General features: G+C 34.7%; 2 protein-coding genes across 5 annotated transcripts; one reads left to right on the forward strand and one right to left on the reverse strand.

The window, feature by feature from the left end:
• The first annotated feature begins 4 nt into the window (after positions 1-4).
• On the forward strand, positions 5-19,041 carry Lerp (lysosomal enzyme receptor protein). Its single transcript, XM_077412078.1, has 16 exons — positions 5-244; positions 507-726; positions 818-972; positions 1,050-1,318; positions 1,440-1,590; positions 1,676-1,824; positions 1,917-2,032; positions 2,124-2,365; positions 2,444-2,650; positions 2,747-2,890; positions 3,283-3,456; positions 3,597-3,774; positions 3,857-3,927; positions 18,120-18,252; positions 18,586-18,734; positions 18,844-19,041. Exons 1-16 carry the CDS (start codon positions 185-187, stop codon positions 18,934-18,936), a joined length of 2,511 nt encoding a protein of 836 aa, XP_077268204.1. The 5' UTR covers positions 5-184; the 3' UTR covers positions 18,937-19,041.
• Tl (toll like receptor) lies at positions 3,776-17,025 on the reverse strand. 4 transcript variants are annotated; one of them, XM_077412076.1, is made up of 8 exons: positions 16,384-17,025; positions 10,525-10,658; positions 10,363-10,439; positions 9,929-10,138; positions 8,202-9,205; positions 7,800-8,118; positions 7,101-7,700; positions 3,776-6,767 (listed from the first exon to the last, which is right to left on the reverse strand). In XM_077412076.1, exons 4-8 carry the CDS (start codon positions 10,109-10,111, stop codon positions 5,637-5,639), a joined length of 3,237 nt encoding a protein of 1,078 aa, XP_077268202.1. In that variant the 5' UTR covers positions 10,112-10,138; positions 10,363-10,439; positions 10,525-10,658; positions 16,384-17,025; the 3' UTR covers positions 3,776-5,636. The 4 variants fall into 4 exon arrangements, with proteins under 4 accessions (XP_077268202.1, XP_077268200.1, XP_077268201.1 ...); XM_077412074.1 differs by having other exon boundaries at positions 10,500-10,658; XM_077412075.1 differs by having other exon boundaries at positions 10,500-10,663.
• Positions 19,042-19,046: the final 5 nt, after the last annotated feature.

Here is a 19,046-nt window from a genome sequence, read left to right on the forward strand (position 1 = left end):
CCCTCCCTTTCCCTTTCCCTAGTGCGCTGCTGCTGTCAGCTGAGTCATATCGCATTCTGAATCATCTGATTCGAAATTGTCAGCGGAACTTATCGATGATTTTCATCTTCGTTCTGCACCTGATGTTGCGCATCGCGAATCATTCCGATAAATAATGTAATAGGCAAGACCTGATTCTAGAACGATGTCAAAATTGAAAGGATTACTCTTTCTTTGCTCTTTATCGGCTATTATCACTTCGGCTGTACGTAGTGCATAGTTAATTGTGTTTACCTTTTTAAGTATATTTAGCCTCGCGTCATCGTTGCATATTTATCATGTATTTTGACGCAAGTAGGCAATTTGTCCGGAAATAATGATCCCCAAGCTTTGTTATTTACATTTACATTTCAAAACTAGCCACTTTATTTTTCTTGATGAAATGGCCGGTTAACTTTAGGTTGTTGATCCGTAAAGTTATTAATTTTTGTTAATCTGAAAAGTTATATATTTCGTTCTTATTGCAGGTTTTAACTGTCACTCCTTCAACTTATTGCGAAGTACCTGACCGTAGGTTAAACCTTATATATAATTTAACAAAGTTGTCGTCTGATAAAGAAGACATTATCATCGAGCACGACAATGAAGCGATACGTATGCAACTGTGTTCCCCATTAATTAAAAAATGCAATAACCAAGATGGTTATGCCATATGTCTGATAAGAAACAACACGGAGAAAGGAATAGGTGATGCTCTATGGTTCATGTGACATTTTATCTATCAAGGTACTGTGTGAGTTTGACGTTATTTTACAATTAATTTTGTTGGTACATACAGGAAGGTTTCCTCCGGGTGTAGATAATAAAAATGGAAGAATTTTATTTAATTTTACTGGTGACAATTGTCTACACGGAACCAATTATACGATGAAGATTATTATGCATTGTGATTATGACGCGGAGAGTAATTCGTATCCTGAATTATTTTCGCATGTAAGTAGTTTCTCTTAAATACGTTTAGATCGAATGATATACATATATATAATAGGAATATTTTGAAAATATTATAGGGTGACCAAGAGTGTAACTTACACATAGTATGGAAGACAGCATTAGCTTGTGTACCCAGAACCCAAACAAATTGTACAGTTGCCAACGCTGGACGTCATTACGATCTAAGTCTTTTAACAAGAGCTTCAGAAAACTATGTGATTCGTATGAGAAATGAAACAAAGTCACCCAAGATAATCTTAAATGTCTGCCAAAATGTAATACATCACGGTACTACGTGTCCAGTTAAATCTGGAGTTTGTTTGGACGATCCTGAGAATCCTGATAAGTAAGTGTAATAAGTATAATTTAGTTTTGTTATACCTATATACAAATATATAATTTTTCTATATATAACGGTAAATCTCTTTTATTTAAGATAATTTTTTTTCTGTTTTACCTTGTTGTAGAGATTCAAGTTTAGGAGAGGTACAAAAACCTCCTTTCTTTAGGAACGGAAGTTTACAAATAGAATACCAGGATGGTGCGTTATGCGTGCAAAATATTTTAACTCCACACGTTAAAACGACTATTACATTTATATGTAATTTGGAAGCTACGGTATAGCATCAGATAATAACAAAATATATTATGCATGTATATATAAAAAAAATATGTTACGTGAATATCATAATGTTGTTACCAGAGACCCCCAGAGTACATTGGAGGAAGAGAAGTGTGTCATTATCAATTGATATGGTATACTGCTGCAGCGTGCGATGTTGAGACCCTGCGTAATCATAGTGCTAAAACAGCAGGCAAATGTATCGTTACGAATCCAGTTACGAATTTCACGTAAGAATAGTTCCTTGGTATTATATGATCAATACTGATAAATATATGAATATATATTTTATAATTTGACTGATACATTTTGTAATACGCAGATATAACTTGCAAACACTAATGAACAAAGACTTTACTGTCACAAATTCAAGCGGTGTAAAATACAAATTCAGAGTTTGCGGTGCACTCACAGATAATACATGTGGAACCAATACAGGTGCTCTACTTTATCATCAAACTGTATCACACATTGTGATTAATTATGATGGATCTAAATCTTACCTATTAATTATCATTTCTTCATGCAGGAGTATGTAATTCAAAACTTGGTACATCGTTAGGAAAAGCTAACACAAACCTGATATGGCAGCAAGGTGGCCCCTACTTGAATTATACCGATGGAGATTCATGCGAAAATGGAATGCGTCACTATACACTTATCGGATTCTTGTGTGAGCCACAAGGGTCGCCCAACCAGCCATTGCTCGTGAAAGAATATCCTTGTCAGACTATCATACATTGGAATACAGATTTAGTTTGTGAGAAAAAAGTAGGCACGATTATGTGGTATGCCATTGATTTTTCTCTTTTTGAAAGAATACACATAAAGGATTATTCTTTTGTCTAGATTAAATGTGCTACCGACAATGACGATGAAATCAACTTAACTCTGCTTATAAAATCTACAAATAATTACATTATAAAAGCCAACGGCACAGAATTTCACATAAATATATGCCGACCGTTGGTTCCAACTCAAGGTGTTACATGTGCACATGGTAGTGCTGCTTGTAAAGTTTCGGTAAATTCGAAGAATGAATATACCAATGAAATCGTAAGTATAGAGTCATTTAAATAGTCACCGACATAATAATTGGAAGTGTATAGCAACTTTCAATATGTGCATATTTTTATTAAAATAATTTAACAGAGTTTAGGATTTCCTGAGGACAATCCAACATTAAATAAAGATCTACGAACAGTGTTACGTTATATCAATGGATCACAATGTCCCGAGAATCCAGCTAAAACGATATCTTCAAATTTTACATTTATTTGCGATAATAATAATCAGGTAACAGAAACTTTCTAAGTGTTTTTCTGTTTAATCTGTGGTTTAGTCCCACAAAACCCAAAAACTAAATTCTAAATTCTCAATTCTAAATTCTCAATTCTCAATTCTAAATTTTAAATTTAAATTCTCAATTTTAAATTCTAAATTCTGTAGTTTAATCTTAAACCCAATACAGTAGTTTAATCTGAATTTTAATGATAAATTTATCTTTTAACTCGAGATCAAATTTTACAGTTGAAAGAATTTGTAAGAAAGTCATAATTTTGTTGTAGCTTTATTTATCATTAAAGAATTAACGTCTTTAGTAATAAGCTTAAACTTCTACTTAAATTTATGTATTGTCTAGTTTATTTTATAAAGTTCAATACATTTTCATGTTTTTCATATTTCAGGGACTTCCAGTATATAAACGTTATGCTAATTGTACTTATGTATTTGAGTGGAATACGAGTATAGCATGTGGAGCAGTGATGGGAGGTTGGACAGCGCCATGTACTATAAAGGATAGTTTCCTTTCATATGAATATGATCTTTCTTTATTATACAAGAAGCAACAGATACATTATGTGAGTTTAAAATGTGGATGACAGCTTTGTAGCTATCTCTAACGGTATCTCTTTGCATACAATACATGATGCACATATATAATGTCTGCTGACGATATCAACATTTTGAAAAAGCTAATCAGAAGTAAAACTAAAACTAGGTGAAAAGCAGACAAGGCAAGGAGTATGCTTTAAATATTTGCGGCGGAGAGAAATATTGCAACGGTTCTGCTGTATGTCGCGAAGGCAACGGTTATGGATCGCGGGGAAGTGTGATTTTTGATTACAGCCGTGACGACGTAAAACTTAAATATTCAAATGGCAGTAAATGTAACAACAGTAAGTTAAACATTTCTGTTTTATTAATGTATTCGTGATTAATTCTCCATTGTGTCTTAAAATTACATTTTTCTTGTAACAGATTCTTACACGTCCGAAGTAAGATTTATATGTAACGAATCCATGGGCATCGGTGCACCGAAACTATTATTGGTAAGTCAAAAATATATAAAATTTGATTGAATATTTTTCTACAAACTACGAAGGAAATTTTTCAAAAATAAGAAATAAAAATTTATACTTTGAGTAATATATATTTTCATTTATATATACAAGCATATAAACAAAACACAAATTAATAAATTTGTATAAATTTAATTTAAGCTTATTTTTGAATTTTTCCTTCTATATTAATAATTATGCATGACATTTCGAAGTTTTCTTCTAGACAATTTAGATATAATTGCCTAACACGAATGTCTAGCAAAAACATTATTTCTTACAAATTTGAAGATCTAATATATACAATTAAGTCTTGTTTTATAAATCTATGTATATTTACACATATACACGCATCACATATATAATGTACATATCTATGATTCACTCTGCATATTTCGTTTTAAAATTTTAATGTGTAACGTGTGCTTATAATACGGCACGTTTTAGATTTTTTATATACAAGTATAGTATCAAACTATACAAAGATGATTATAATTGCAATATTTATATGTTGATTATTATAACACGAATTCAGCATATCTTCGTATCATAACGTAAATCTTTTAAGTTCTTATAAAATAATTGGAAAAAAATTATACACATGCTTTGAGTTTTCGTAAGAACAAACATCTGTCAAATTGGTCCAAAAGTGGCGGTATGAAAAAATATACACTAAAAATCAAGGCACTTGATGTATTTGCATATCAATGCATGAAAATGCTTTCTAAAGTGAAATTAATTGTTTATCAGGTACTGTTTTAATAACTTTAACTTATATACAGGATGTATCCCATTCCTATTATATCAATATTTAATAAAAATTGATAAAATAATGCGTTTTTAAACGTTGATGCTAATCAAGTTATAGGAAACACCTTATATAAACTATTATATAAAAATATATATATATTACGTATATAAACCTATAAACTATTTTTTCATTATAATATTATTGCATTATACACAGGTATATTTTATGACTTAAGTGTATCACAATACATGAAATAACCCTTGAGTATTTTCTTATAAAAGTTATTAAACTGTACCTTGTGTGTGTGCAATAAAGCTTACAATATTGCACGAAAAACTACACCATTAAAGATGCATTTCAAAATGACATATTTACGAGAGGATTAAACATTTGATAATATTATGTAGTATTCACATAATCAAAGCTATAATTTGTAACAAGTTCCAAAAATTTTATTCTGGAATTTCATATGACCCGCAGGAAGTACTTGAATTCAAGTACGTATTTCTTATGATTAAGCGAAAAATTCTTAGATATTTCCCGCAAATTTATATCGATAGCAATATAGTAAATGTTTAAAATATATATAAAGTAATATTTTATCTAAGTTACTTATAAATGAGTTATTCCTGAAAATTATTTAATTTTATAGGAATCGATAAAAAGTCGATAAATTATAATAATAGTTATATATCTATAGTGAGTTTAATCTAACATCAGTCAGTTGCTCATCACTCATTTTTCCTGCTTGTTTTTTATTGTTTTCTTAAGTTTGTATCCTTAATTGTTTTGATTGAAGATTCTAAATTAAGATCAAGCCTTCTTAAAAAAAATAAAAAAAAATATCAAAATGTTCTTGCGTGGCTCTTGATATTGCACATATCAAAGACGGACCTAAATAAATGATTACTAGTTACTATTCTTCATGGATACTTCTACCTTCGTGCTATCAGACAAGACATTCTTCATTGTCGCGTTTCATTAAACGTTCGGGTGAGAGAATGATCGCTATGTTTCCATTCAACTTACGCGACTCCCGCGGGGAGTACCCATTCGAAATCAATTGTACCTCCGACTCTTTATCACACGTGAACTTTTTAAGCGTGTCGACCGGCGGCGTAGTGATCGGTGGAGTCTCAGGAAGCCCAATCGGATAGATGAGCTCCTTCTTTTCCCCGTTCGTTTGAATGTACAGTTGGTGATTCTCGAAGATTTTCTTCCCGGCGATGCTGTTTCTCGCGGGTTTAGGCTGATGCGGCAGCGCGTATCTCAATTTGTCCCAAAACCAGGGATCTCCCCATTTGACATACGTGTTCATGCTTAAGTACGCCTTCAGTTCTGGGTCCAGGTCGTCGGTCGGGCCGATGTCGTCGCACAAGATTAATATCACTCGCGCTCGACCTTCGCTCAACGCTTGACTGTGGGCGGCACGAAATTCCATCCTTCCCCAGACGCTCTTCAGGAAGTTCGGCGACAGCACTACTATCGTCCGTCTGGAATTTTCTACGGCGCTGGCGATATTCGCCGGGATCCATTCGCCCGGTAGAAAATCTCGATAGTGAAGGCAGAGCTTGAACGGCGTCGGACCATTTTCCAACTTGGGCACCAGTTCGTCCACGACGAAGTCGTGGTCCTTGTGCGAGAAGCTCACGAATGCGTCGTACAATTTTTCCTTATCTAACTCCTCTTCCGTTACGAACCATAAGCACCACTGATGCGCGAAAAGCCACACCTTAATTTGCTGTTGGTATTTGTAATAGAGTAGCCCAAAGATGCCGATAAGAAATCCCGCTAGAGAGATTACTATACAAATGCCGATAATCGCTGTCGTGTACAACGGGCAAAAATCATCCATTTTCATTTCCGATACGGAAATGTTCCTTCCCGAACACGTCACTTTAAGCAGATCGGTCAGATTCGTGAATTTCGCTTGAATAAAACTTAGAAAATCCTTAGCTTCGCAATCGCATTCCCATGGATTTTCGTGTAACGTTAATCGAGTTAAATTCGTAGATTGTTTCAGGAATTCTAGCACTTTAGAAGGTATTCTTGACATGTTGTTGTTATGTAGCTCCAAGACCTGAAATAGAATTTGATGTTAAATTTTAACTGAAGTGCAACTCAATCCTATCTTTTTTTTCCCCCTTTATTTCCTTTATTTTATGTGTATCACTTTACAAGACAATCTGAAAAAATCAAGAGACACGGTAGTGTCTCGCGCCAAGTACACGCGGAGCGAGACCGACCGTGACTCTTTTACGCGACGCGACGATTTGCGAATACTCGAGATTAAGATTGACCCGCGCATTTTATTAATTTTTTTAAATCTATTCTTATAAATACCTTTACTAGATTTTTTAATTCTTTCTTATCAATCTCTCAAATATTCTATATAAAAGATAAATTTACGCACCTGTAGTGTGTTGGATAATCTGTCCAGAGGAATTTCAGAAATGGCGTTGTGAGATAAAATAAGTTTCCTCACCGATTCAAATCCCATTGCTTTCAAATCTGGCATGCGAGTTAACCGATTGCCGGAGAAATTCAAATCGAATTGGAAGGAACCATCGACAGGCTTTTTTATATCGCTTGGCACAATAGTCAAGTTTTTGTGAGAGCAATCGAATATGAACGCTCTGTCCTCGGGTCTTATAAAACAGTCGCACTTTTCGGGACACACCTTGGGTTCCTTTAGCACACACGTGAATGTTTTAGAATTCAAGTCCGTAACGCGCACATTCTTCAACTCGTCCGGGCTTTGGCAAGTTAAATTTCCTGGTATTATGTGGAAATAATTTTGGACTTTAGGATGCATTCTGCCCTCGATATAACGCAGAAAGTCGTACAATCGACAATCGCATTCTAACGGATTATCATCTACTAATATTATCGCGTCTTGAGAAGCCTGTGTATCAATTACTGTGAATTCGGCATCGCGTAAGAAGATGTGCTTTATTTTATTGTGAGTCAAATCCACTTTGATATTACTCGATATAAACTGCATATCTGTGGTCTGAAATTAGAAAAGAAAAAGTACCGTCAAGTCTTATAAATCTATCTGTCGCATTTATGTCAGTTTTAGAGGTGCTTTTTTCCAGATAATTATACTTACTTGAATAGAAGATATATTGTTATATTTGAGATCCAATTTTCGGAGTCGTACATCGCTTACAATCCAGTCACTAAATATTTCCGAAATACTGTTATTGGCTAAATATAATTCCTCCAAATTCGAGCAATCGTGAAAAGGCGACTTATCGATAATAGGCGATTTATCAATAATAGAATTTCTTTGTAAAGTAAGATTATTGTAGGACAAATTTGCAATCTTCAAGTGTATTAAGGAACTGAAACCTTGGTTGGAAATAGTCATCAGCTGATTTTCTTGTATATTTAGTTCCTCCAAAGCGCGCAATCCACTGAATAGGTCACTGCAAAGAATTATCTATTGATAAAAGTATGAAAAACACAAGCAATTGTTATCGTTCGTATAATAACAGTCATTTAAACGTACTTGGAAATGGAGGTAATTCGATTTTTTGATAAATCTAATTTTACTAAATGCTCGGTATTCGAAAAGATATAATCAGGCAAATTTTCAAGATCGTTAAAATTCAATTCCAAAATTTTGAGTTCCTTCAAATCTCGGAATATGTATTTAGGTAAGGTTCGAAGATAGTTTCGTTCCAAATTGATATTAATTAGCGAAGTACATCCCCAGAAGAGATCTTCCGGTAGCGTGACAAATCCGTTCCTTTTCAATTTCAACATCTCCAGTTTCGTTAAATTAGCGAAAAATGCATCTGGCAAGGTTGTCATATTTCGCTTGTTGTCAAACAGAGTGAAATTGCGTAGTTTTATGTTATTTTGTAACAGATTCTTCGGTAAATTTGTGAAATTGTTTCGAGATAAGTTGATAACCTCGAGGTTTTCGAGTTTCGCGAAGATGTCTTCCGGTAACTTGACCATGTAATTCATATTGAGATCGAGGCTCTTGAGAGCGACGAGCTCGTCGAAAATTCCCGATCGGGGCTCGGTTAAATGATTTTTCCATAAATTGAGAAACGTCAGATTTTTCAGATTGGCGAATGTGCCTGGTTCTATCGATTGCAGAGCATTGTCGCCCAATTCGAGCAACTGCAGTCCGGGAGTGTAGTTGAAAAATCCTGTGACTTGGTGTAAATTGTTGTCGCGCAAGTTGAGGTTCGTTAAGTTGACTAGACCAGCTAATAGATCTTTATCTGCGTAGGACACATTGTTGCTCGTTAAGGACAGAGACTTCAAATTTTCGAAGTCATCCAAATGATGCTTGACCAGGGCGAAGCTCAAATTCTTGTACGATTGAAAGATCAATTTTTCCACGCCGGTGATTCCTAGCGTTTGCGTGATTTCGCCTAAACTGTTGTTAGTCGGTAAATCACACCTGGAGAAGAACATCGTTTTGATGGTCTTAAATCCTGGCAAGGACGACACGTCTAAGTGGAAATCTGACCATTCCGGAGAGTTAATGCATACGATCTGTGTAAAAAAGAAAACCCACTGATGCAAATTTGATTAATTAAAAAAAAAGTATAAAAAATTTATGAAAATATCTTAGGATAACGCAGTTTTTTTTTCCAATTTTAAAACGGTATTATAGTTCCAAATATTTTTTTGAAAATATTCAAAACCGAGGACGGAATAGAAAATATATCAGATAGTCAGATGACGAATATTCGTAAATTTATATATTCTTTCTCAAATTTTACATTTATGTTTCTGTGGAATGATTGATTAAAGAAAAAAAATTAACGAATGAGAGATACCATCAAATATTAAAAAGAATGATGAGCTACGAAGAAATTATAACCTCTATTTTATAATATTGCTGGCTAAGAATCAATTTGTGGTCTATGCCAAATTCTTGAGTACATTCGGGTAATTCAGAACACTCGTGCCAGTCGTTTTTGAATGTCGTCAAAATTACAGCGCAGCCAAACCAACTACCAAACTGAACCGAACCATGTTCGAAGAACCATCATCGATGATTACTTTAGGTGCCCATTAGTAATGCAAATTTTGTTCCTATATAACTTCCTGTCACGTCATATAAAAAAAGGCTGGCGCATGGGTGCTCTGAATCACCCGGTCTTTGAATATAAAGGTCTTGGAATGGTTGGGACGAATAATTTAATTTTTCGCATAGATCTCTGTAACTGTGTCTCGATAAATGCAAAACGCTCGTAACTAGTAGAGACGTACTTTTATAAATTGGCCTTGTTGAATGTTCACGAGAAACGAGGAGTCATTTTTCGTTATACAGTTTATCTCGATTCCTCCATCGACACTCGGAGCACAGATGCACGACTGATTTGTTGGGCAATGTAAAGTGGAAACGCTGCCCAGAGCAATAGCCAATATTGCAAATGCTTCACGAGTGATCATCTTGTGTTTAGTCTGATCCTCAGATATCTGTTTAAACAAACATAAACACACATTTTTTATTGTTGTACATTATTTTATTAATTATATACTTATTCTATTACAGTTGAAGGGTACAGGGGAAAACCGATCAATGTCCCTCCGGGATAATTTCGAGAAAAACGCATTTTTAAGTTTCAAGACATCAGATAATTGGAAACTAGTGAAAAAAGATACTGGCAGTAAATATCAGAATGGACAGTGTTTTTACTTACAAGGAGAATTTACGGGCTGCAAAACGCAGATATGAATCATACGTTAACAGTTTGTAAGGGATTCCCTGAGTGTGTACCTAAAATATTATTGATTATTGGTCAGCCATTTAAGAATTACTAACAAGAAAAGATTTAACCTTGTATATATTATTGTTGTAAGACCGAATTTCGCAGCTCCCAAGTTCTCCTTGTTAGTGTTTACGTCTGACTCTGATGGTTCTTCACAAGCGCGTGAATTAGGATCGTTTTTCCCTGGCGTGGGTACATCTTTCGGACTTATTTCGAATGACTTGTAACTGTTCTTGATTAAAACAGATAAGAATTATAAAAGTTCTTTGAAAATGTCACGAGATAGCATTAGATCAATTTCGATAAAAAGTGGACTTTGATCGTTTTTCCTCTGTACCCTTCAATTATTTTATTACAATTATTAATATTATTTTTTTTCAATATTAATTTATTCTCTTGCAAATATCAAGCAGAACACTGAAAATTGGAAGTATCGTGGCTTAGATAAATGTAACACTTCCTCTTTTCGAGATAAGCTCGTTGCTATGCTCTTACAGTTGCCAATACTCTCATATATTACAAATTTTTTTCTTATATTTTTATTCATATTGTATAAAACTTTTTAAAATTCTGTATATTTATAATTAAAATATGAATTTATATGCAGGCATTCATAAATTTCTCTTGTACATAAGAAAAAGTTTATTTTGTTTTGTTTCAAATTTTATTTATGGATATGCTTTTTATTTTATTTGATATTGTGATACGTAAAAAAATATATAGCAAAGTATAGCAACGAGAAAAACCTGTATCTTTCTACATTTTTATTTAATTACGAAAATTTAATGTAGTTCATGAGGTATTGCACAGCTCGATCTTCGATTTAAATTCTACAATTATAATGTTATATTGTGATAGCTACTGGACGACTCGTATAAAAACTATAAATTTCAAAAGGATCCACCGAATGATTAAAAACACGATCGTTGGGGCTTCGTTTTCATGTACTCCAAATAATAAAGTTTTAAAGCTTTTAATAAAAATAAAATTTACATTGTGACAGTAGATAGAAGATCCTACTAGTAAGATTCGTGGAAGCCTTAATGTGTTACAAACGAGATAATTGCAAACGGAAACTATTACAGTAAAAGACTAGGTCACGATTCTTGGTATTTCCCTAATCCGGAATCTCAATGAAGATATATTTATTTTTCACCGAAATACTTATACATATTTATCGGATTCTACCGTATGGCGAACCGAACGACAAATTGTACATTTTTCCTTTTTTTTTTTTTTTTTAAATGTGGCATTTTATCTGAATCAGAAGCTGATAGAAAAACGGGGAAACTTCTGGCACGAAGCTGTTATTATTTGTAGTGTATAATTTATCTTCAATTGGCAGCAATCGTTTTGTATCTCTTTTGTGGACGGTAAAAAAAACAGCATCATTATAAACCTATTTCTTAGAAATTTACCGCAAATTATTTGCAATTCATAGTAATCGTATATTCGCTGTTACTTTTTTATTTATTTATACTTCTCGTAAAGAAAAAACATTAGCGTTACAAGGTGTATGGTATTAGGTAAATCCACACTTACGTAAATCGTTATCCATCTATGCAAATAATCTATTCGCAGTATTATAGTTAAAAAATAGTTTTACAACGAGGAAAAACCTATCGTTTAATTCATTATCGATGGAAATTAATCCGAACCGAAATGAGAGAATCAATTATTTTGAGGCTTATAAAGGTCGAAAAGTATACAGATATAAACGGAGATATATATACAGGATGTTCCAAAATCTCCAATTTTTTAAAAACAGATTCTTTTTTAAATTGATTATTTTATAATTATAGCCGGATTTGCCATTTTCGTATATCACATAAAATAAGATTGATTTTAATGAAATTCGATTTTAATTCTTACGAAATTCAGGTTTGAAATAAAACTGAACAGCAAAAACTTCATTCATTGTATTAAATTCAAGTACTTATACGTGAATTTTGCTTTTCAAGATTAAAAAATTTGAGATTTAAGAATTTTTTCAATTATAATGACGATATATATCTCACAAGATTTTTCGAAAAGAGAGAAAGAAAGATCTATTATTTTATGTTCAAAATATTATTGTAAATTGAATAGATAATTTTGATTTATTTAATGTTTTGTAACAAGGGGTGTGTATGCATAATTGCTACAAATGTTTAACGAACGTCGAAAATATGAAATAGTTTTTGGGTCGAAGATAATTTTGAAAAATCACTGAAAGTTTTTAACATATATCTCCGGATGTATATATACTCTTTCTTTTCCATGTATACGTATTACGCCGCATTATTGTTCGGTTATATTTTAAGTAATCGTATGAAAATAGCGTTAAGAACATGCGAAAATGATACGCTATCGGCGTGATTGATCACTATTATCTTTCATTCAAAAACTATTGAGTTTTTTCTTCGATCGGTGTTCGTTTTTACACCGTTCGAGAGCACTCTGTTAAACTTGAAAAATCTAATTCGCCTGTATCGCTGATAAACACGATAACCGGTAAGATATTAATACTCGTTAAACCGCATGCATTTAAACGCAAACAAATAACACGCTTGAGATTTTATCCAAATTCTGTGATTCTGACGGGTCTTTCTGAGATTTGCGACGACATTTTCTAAGAATGTTAAGACCGAGGCGACAATTGCAGAGGTACATAAAAAAGACGACTAATATTCATTTCTATATTAATGCAGATTAACTTAAATCTCGATTTAATTTACTCTTTTTATCTTTTTCTACTTTTTAGAATCCATTAAATTCCATAATTCTGACGACTGACGGATCTTTCTGACATTTGCGACGACATTTCTTATAAGAATGTTAAAGGCTGAAGCGATGATTGCAGAGGTACAAAAAAGACGGCTAATGTTCATCTCTATATATTAATACAGATTAAATGAAATATCTCGATTTAATATTTACCTTTTATCTTTTTCTACTTCTTAGAATTCATTAAATATCGTAATTCTGATGGATTTTTTTGATATTTGCGACGACATTTCTTAAAAATGTTAAAGGCCGATGCGATGATTGCCATGCAGAGGTACACAAAAAACACGATTAAAACTTCAATTTCGGTTTAATTTACTTTTTCATCTTTTTCTAATTCTTAGAACTCGATAAAGATGAAAAGTAAGTTATAAACCGAGATTTAAATTAATCTACATTGGTAGAAATATAAACACAAAATCGGCAAGACTTAATCGCAGATTTTACTGATTAATTTTCTTTATCAATTACACATGCAAGTGTTGGACCGAAGATTCATCGCGCTGGCTCGAGTAAAGTTTGAAATAAAGCTACGTAGTTTCTCGAGATATTTATTAATTAAATGCTCATTGGTTTCAACACTTTTACCTAGAAAGAAAGAGAAAGAGAGGAAAGTTTCGAATCTTTTTATTTTATCTAATTGCGTAAAAGGATGTTTCGCAATTGGTTGCTTAAAAAATATTTAAAGTGACTTTCCCTGAGACTTGAGAAAGAAATTATCGATGTTTTCGCAACAAATGAACCAAATCCGATAAATTCTCGTGAATTGTCATTTATATCGAATATGTCCCCGCAAACTCTGCGTTCGCGGCGGGCAATTTCTGCGTAAAAAGTGCTATCATATTAATGATAACACGTGATCTTTGCACGCTCCGCGATATTTTTTCGCTTTCTTTCTTTCTATTTTCCATTCTCCGTGTATATACATATATGTATACATTCGTTTCCAAGTATACGAAACTATATACATAAAACATCCCGCCCTTTCTTTTTACAAACATGACGTATATAATTTTCGCTTTTTCCTCTTATCGGAGATCCTCTTATTGGAGCACACGCTCTCACGCGTTCGACAGTTTACTTACTGTCCGACATTTCAATTTGACATTAGTTAGCAACATAGAGGAGAAAAAAGAAGATCGATAGACACCCGGATCCAGAGTTCATTAAGCTACAATTATATCTCGATTCCCGCGATACGACGCGACTCCTTTGCTCCTCTCGCTTTCTTGTCGCGTATCTTTCTTGGATATGTTTCAATTATGTCCCGCGTTATATAAACATCGGACGTGTAAACGCGCTGTAAAGCCACAACGGCGTCGTCGGGGCTCGCCGGGACATTCCCAAAGAGCATACGTTATTACCCCAGTGGTAATGACCGAGTTTGTGGGATTTGGTGGGATTGTGAGGAGAACGGATCTTACGGGCCTTGTTGATTTACTTTAGATAGACGAACGTCGTGACGGTAGGAAAAAAAAAGAGAAAAAGAAAGCGGTATACCCCGATCCTTGGTAATACCAAACGGCTCGATTAGATATAGACGAACGTCGCGTGACGGTAGGAAAAAAAAAAGAGGAAAAGAAAGCGGTGTATCCTGATCCTTGGGAATACCAAATGGCTCGGCTACAATTCGATCAACGAAACGCCACTCGCCAGTTATGTGTGGATCGTCCTTGGCGCGTGCCTACACGAACGAACGTTGTTTGCGTCATGCCAGGGTCTGACTTACCCACCATATTCAGGCGTTTGTACGTCAGTACGCCTGATCTGTCTATGAAAAGACGGGACGATGTTTACACATTTACTATTAGTCGGGTTTAATAACATCCGTAGTTACAATTACTGGCGTAAGATGTCGTACAAATGTTTAGTTAAATCCGGCTTTATAATAATTGTTATTGCTCTGCACTTTTTGACGAAGAAAGGTAAACTTATATAAGTCCGGTTTTAAGGAAACGTGCGGTAAACGCTAATTTCTATTTCCACCAACGTAGATCAATTTTGTGATCTTGGTTTACTTTACTTTTATCTTTTTCTTTCTTAAAATTAAAAAAAAAAAAGATATAAAAGGTAAGGTAAACTTTACCTAACGAGATTAAAGTTAGTCTCCACATTGGTCACTATATGAACATAAATAAGTTGTTATGATTGTGCAACTCAAAATAAAATTATTAAAAGTAGGATATCTTCTGTATTTCTCTGACAAAATCAAGATTTTAAGATTTCAACCGATGTTACACACACTAAACCCTCCCGGAAGTGATGCAAATGTTGGTTCCCGCGGGGTACCCTTACCAATGCACTCGAAAAAGGTCAACCGGGAAAAAGGAATCCGATATACCCCCTGGTCCTTTCCCGAAGATGCTCTCTAGTACGTAAGGTTTCCCCCTCGTTAAAAAAAAAGATGTTGCTAAACCCGATTAACAGCGACGTGTGAATATATATTTTTATTTATGAAATCTCTATCAATTTTACACAGGTGTAAAATTGATAGAATTCATAAATAAAAATATTGAACTTGTAATATAAAATTTCCTATTTAAATTATTCCATTTCCATTTCCCAGACAATTAGAACATAAAACGTCTTAGAGACGTCTTGATAACGTCTTATGTCTAAAACTTTTATTTCCGCAAAAGACACAAAGAAAACTAAATCTGCCTTAATGTGATTAATTTACGCGGTTCATCAGAATATAGAAGATCTTTCTTCTTTGCATTTTCAAATTTCTATTATGTCAGCCTATCAAGCGCGCGGGAGGAGGAGGAGAGAAGAGCAAGCGCAAACACGTTCCCTTTGCGATAAGGAATTCGGGCGGTGCGACGTTGTTGAATTTCGATCGTTATTGACCAATTGATTCTTGGAAAACGAATTTCGATTGGCGAGTCTGCAAACAATATGGCGGCAATATTGTTAGTCAGCGGTTGCGGAACACCCGCACCTTTTTTTTTCCTTTTTCCGAACGAGATCGCTCCCAGGCGACACGATGTCCAAAATCGGGTCTCACGTCCCGATTTCGGACACTGCGCTGTCTGGGCTGGAGATCTATTGGCTACGAGCAAAATCGGCTGGATCCGATCCTGCATGCGGATCCGGGATGGTCGGTCAGGCGCGAGGCGGTGCCTGAACCGGTTACGCGGAAACGATACGTCCGTCCGTCCGCAGGCGCGCGTCGTTTTTACTCACCAATCGCAATATGTTGGGCTACGTTACGACCATTTGCAGGGGGGGCCCCCCTTTCCGCCGCCGTTTCCGTTTTTCCTCCGTCGGGCGACAATAGATTGTTACCCAGTAACGAATATCACAAACGCGCGTACGTGTATCTACACCTCTCGTATTATACGCGTACGCGCGCGACACGTGATCTTCCGCGCACAATCTTCCTGTATTATATAAAAAAAAAAAAAAAGAAATAGAAAGAGAATTTGTTCCGACGGCACTCTGTGTCTCTTCGAATTCGCCAGCGGCAAAATTCTAAATGCCGAAAGTAGAGGAGGATCGCCGCGGCTGCTGGCGAACGGTCCCAACGTAGAGAAACCCGATTTGACTCATCGGAGCTGTCACTGAGACACACTATCAATTCGACCGCACGACCGCGCACTCTGGCATGCTCTGGCACCGGACTGACTCCAGCTCATTGTGAACAACCTGTCCCCCTGTCCCCCTGTTCCCCCCCTTTCCACTCCACCCTACCCCCTCTTATTCTCTCTTTGTCCCACTTGTACTCCTCCTGTTCCTCCTCTCGCTCGGTCTCGTTCGCGCTCGCCGTCTCTCTTTATCTACTATCAGCAATAGATGTAGAACAGATGTACACCCGGGGCCATAAATGTCTGAATCGTGTGTGTGGAGTCGCACTCGCATCACGTCAGTCGGAAATTACAAGCGCTGGGGGCGATAGAAACTTGTGTAACAATTTTTTTGTCTCTGTATAATATATGTATCTGTGTTATACATCTCTGTGTATAATGCGGATCTTTTTTAGTTTTTTATATGTAATATACGTTTATCATGCTACACTTTGCATCTGTTTCTTCCAAATAATCTTTTTTAGCCTGTTGACTTTTCTAGATTAGCACTCTTTTATTCGGTTACCACTTATCTATTCGATGACATGCGAAATGTATTCAGTTTGATAATATTAATACGCGAGCTTGATAAGAATAGCGACAATAGAAGAGGGGCCAGGTGCTAATGATATTTTTATTATCATTCCTATCATTGAAATTTTTTGTATATTATGTAACATCGATGAAATTGTTACATACATATATATGTATATGTATTTGTCAGACTTTAAAAATATTAAAGTCTTATTACTTCTTTAAAAATGCAAAAATCGTTAAGAAGTTTTTACTCTTTGGCAAACTTACAGAATTTATGGTTCCATTAAAAAATATGAAGTTGACCTTTATTTCACCTGTATTTCTTACGTTATATTGATTAATATCAAGTTCAGCTATTCTTATATCATCTTAAATTGTCCAATTTGAAATCGTGCAAGAAAATTTTAAAATATATATGACGACTTATTTTATTTTTAATTTATTTTACACTGAATATGAGGATCCTAAAAATATTGAGAACCAAAAGTTTTGCTCCTCACAATTCTTCATATCTTGAAATAAAAATTTTAACGTCCCACTTTCTCGGCGATTCGCTCGATGCTTACCGTTTTTTTTCTCTCCGTATAATTACGCTTTTGAATATCGTCGGTCGTATAAAATATACATATACAACATTTATTTATAACTGAGATGGATAAGATTGTCATATCGGTCACGCGTTTAAGTCTCTGGACAGTTATCAGATGCAGTCGCCGAGTAAATTAATTTAATGTAAAATTTACATTAAGCAAACGCTATACCAATTCATATCCGACTTGGTGTCACTCTTTTCTTCTTTTTCTTTCTCATGATCCCCAGGAGTCGCAATGCAGCGCGGAATTCGAGTGGCACACCGAAGTGATCTGCGTGAAACATGCCAATTCTCGGAATATGTCTCGGGAAGATGCATCGTCCTCCAGGATTCTCTTGGAACAATTTTCTCCTAGTCACGGTAAACAGCCACATCTTTCTTTATAATTAGATTTCGAATGCGACGTTACTGTTGAATTTAGTAGTGGGACAGTCCGAGGCAAGTGATAAGAGTATTTCTATTATATAACTGAGGAAAACAACAAAATAAAATTGTTAATTTCTCTTTATCTTCAAACATTTGTCGAATTATTTTACGTTGAAAAATATTAAAGAATAACATTATTTTATTATACTTTAATAATGAATTTATCAAATTCTTCTTTTTGCACCTGATTTATTTCTTTCTATTTGTCTCGGTTTATTTCGGCATAATGATTATTAATATTATGATGATTAATATTTATGCTTACAGCTGGAGCGGTAGCAGGCGTAGTACTAACTGTGATCGCGGTGTTAGCCGCTTTAATTTATTTCCGAAATCCAGTAGAAAGGGCGTGCTGTCATTCCTGGATAAACCTATTTAGTTTCAGAAGAGGCTCAGGTCGTGTCCAATATTGTAGAGTACGTTTGCTTCGTTCTTCTTACTTTAAAACGTTTATAATGTTACATAATTTTTCTTTATTAAAATACCGTATGTATGCTACATGTACACCTTGCTTTTTCATCATAGGTCGATACCACTGAGGAAGCTAGACTTTTGCTCGACGCTTCCGATCCTACGCAGTGTCAATCGGACAGCGATGACGATCTTCTGCATGCATAGCGATGTGGTTGTTATTATTTCTGTTTTAGATTGTAGGTACGTAATTACTGAGCAGTACGTTATTTTCAATATTTCTATAAATTGTCGAATAAAGCGTCTTGAAAACCCCA

This window comes from Temnothorax americanus, unplaced genomic scaffold, assembly GCF_048541705.1.
Source record: "Temnothorax americanus isolate GAGA-0224 unplaced genomic scaffold, ASM4854170v1 Scaffold3, whole genome shotgun sequence".
In the NCBI taxonomy this organism is placed as follows: domain Eukaryota; kingdom Metazoa; phylum Arthropoda; class Insecta; order Hymenoptera; family Formicidae; genus Temnothorax; species Temnothorax americanus.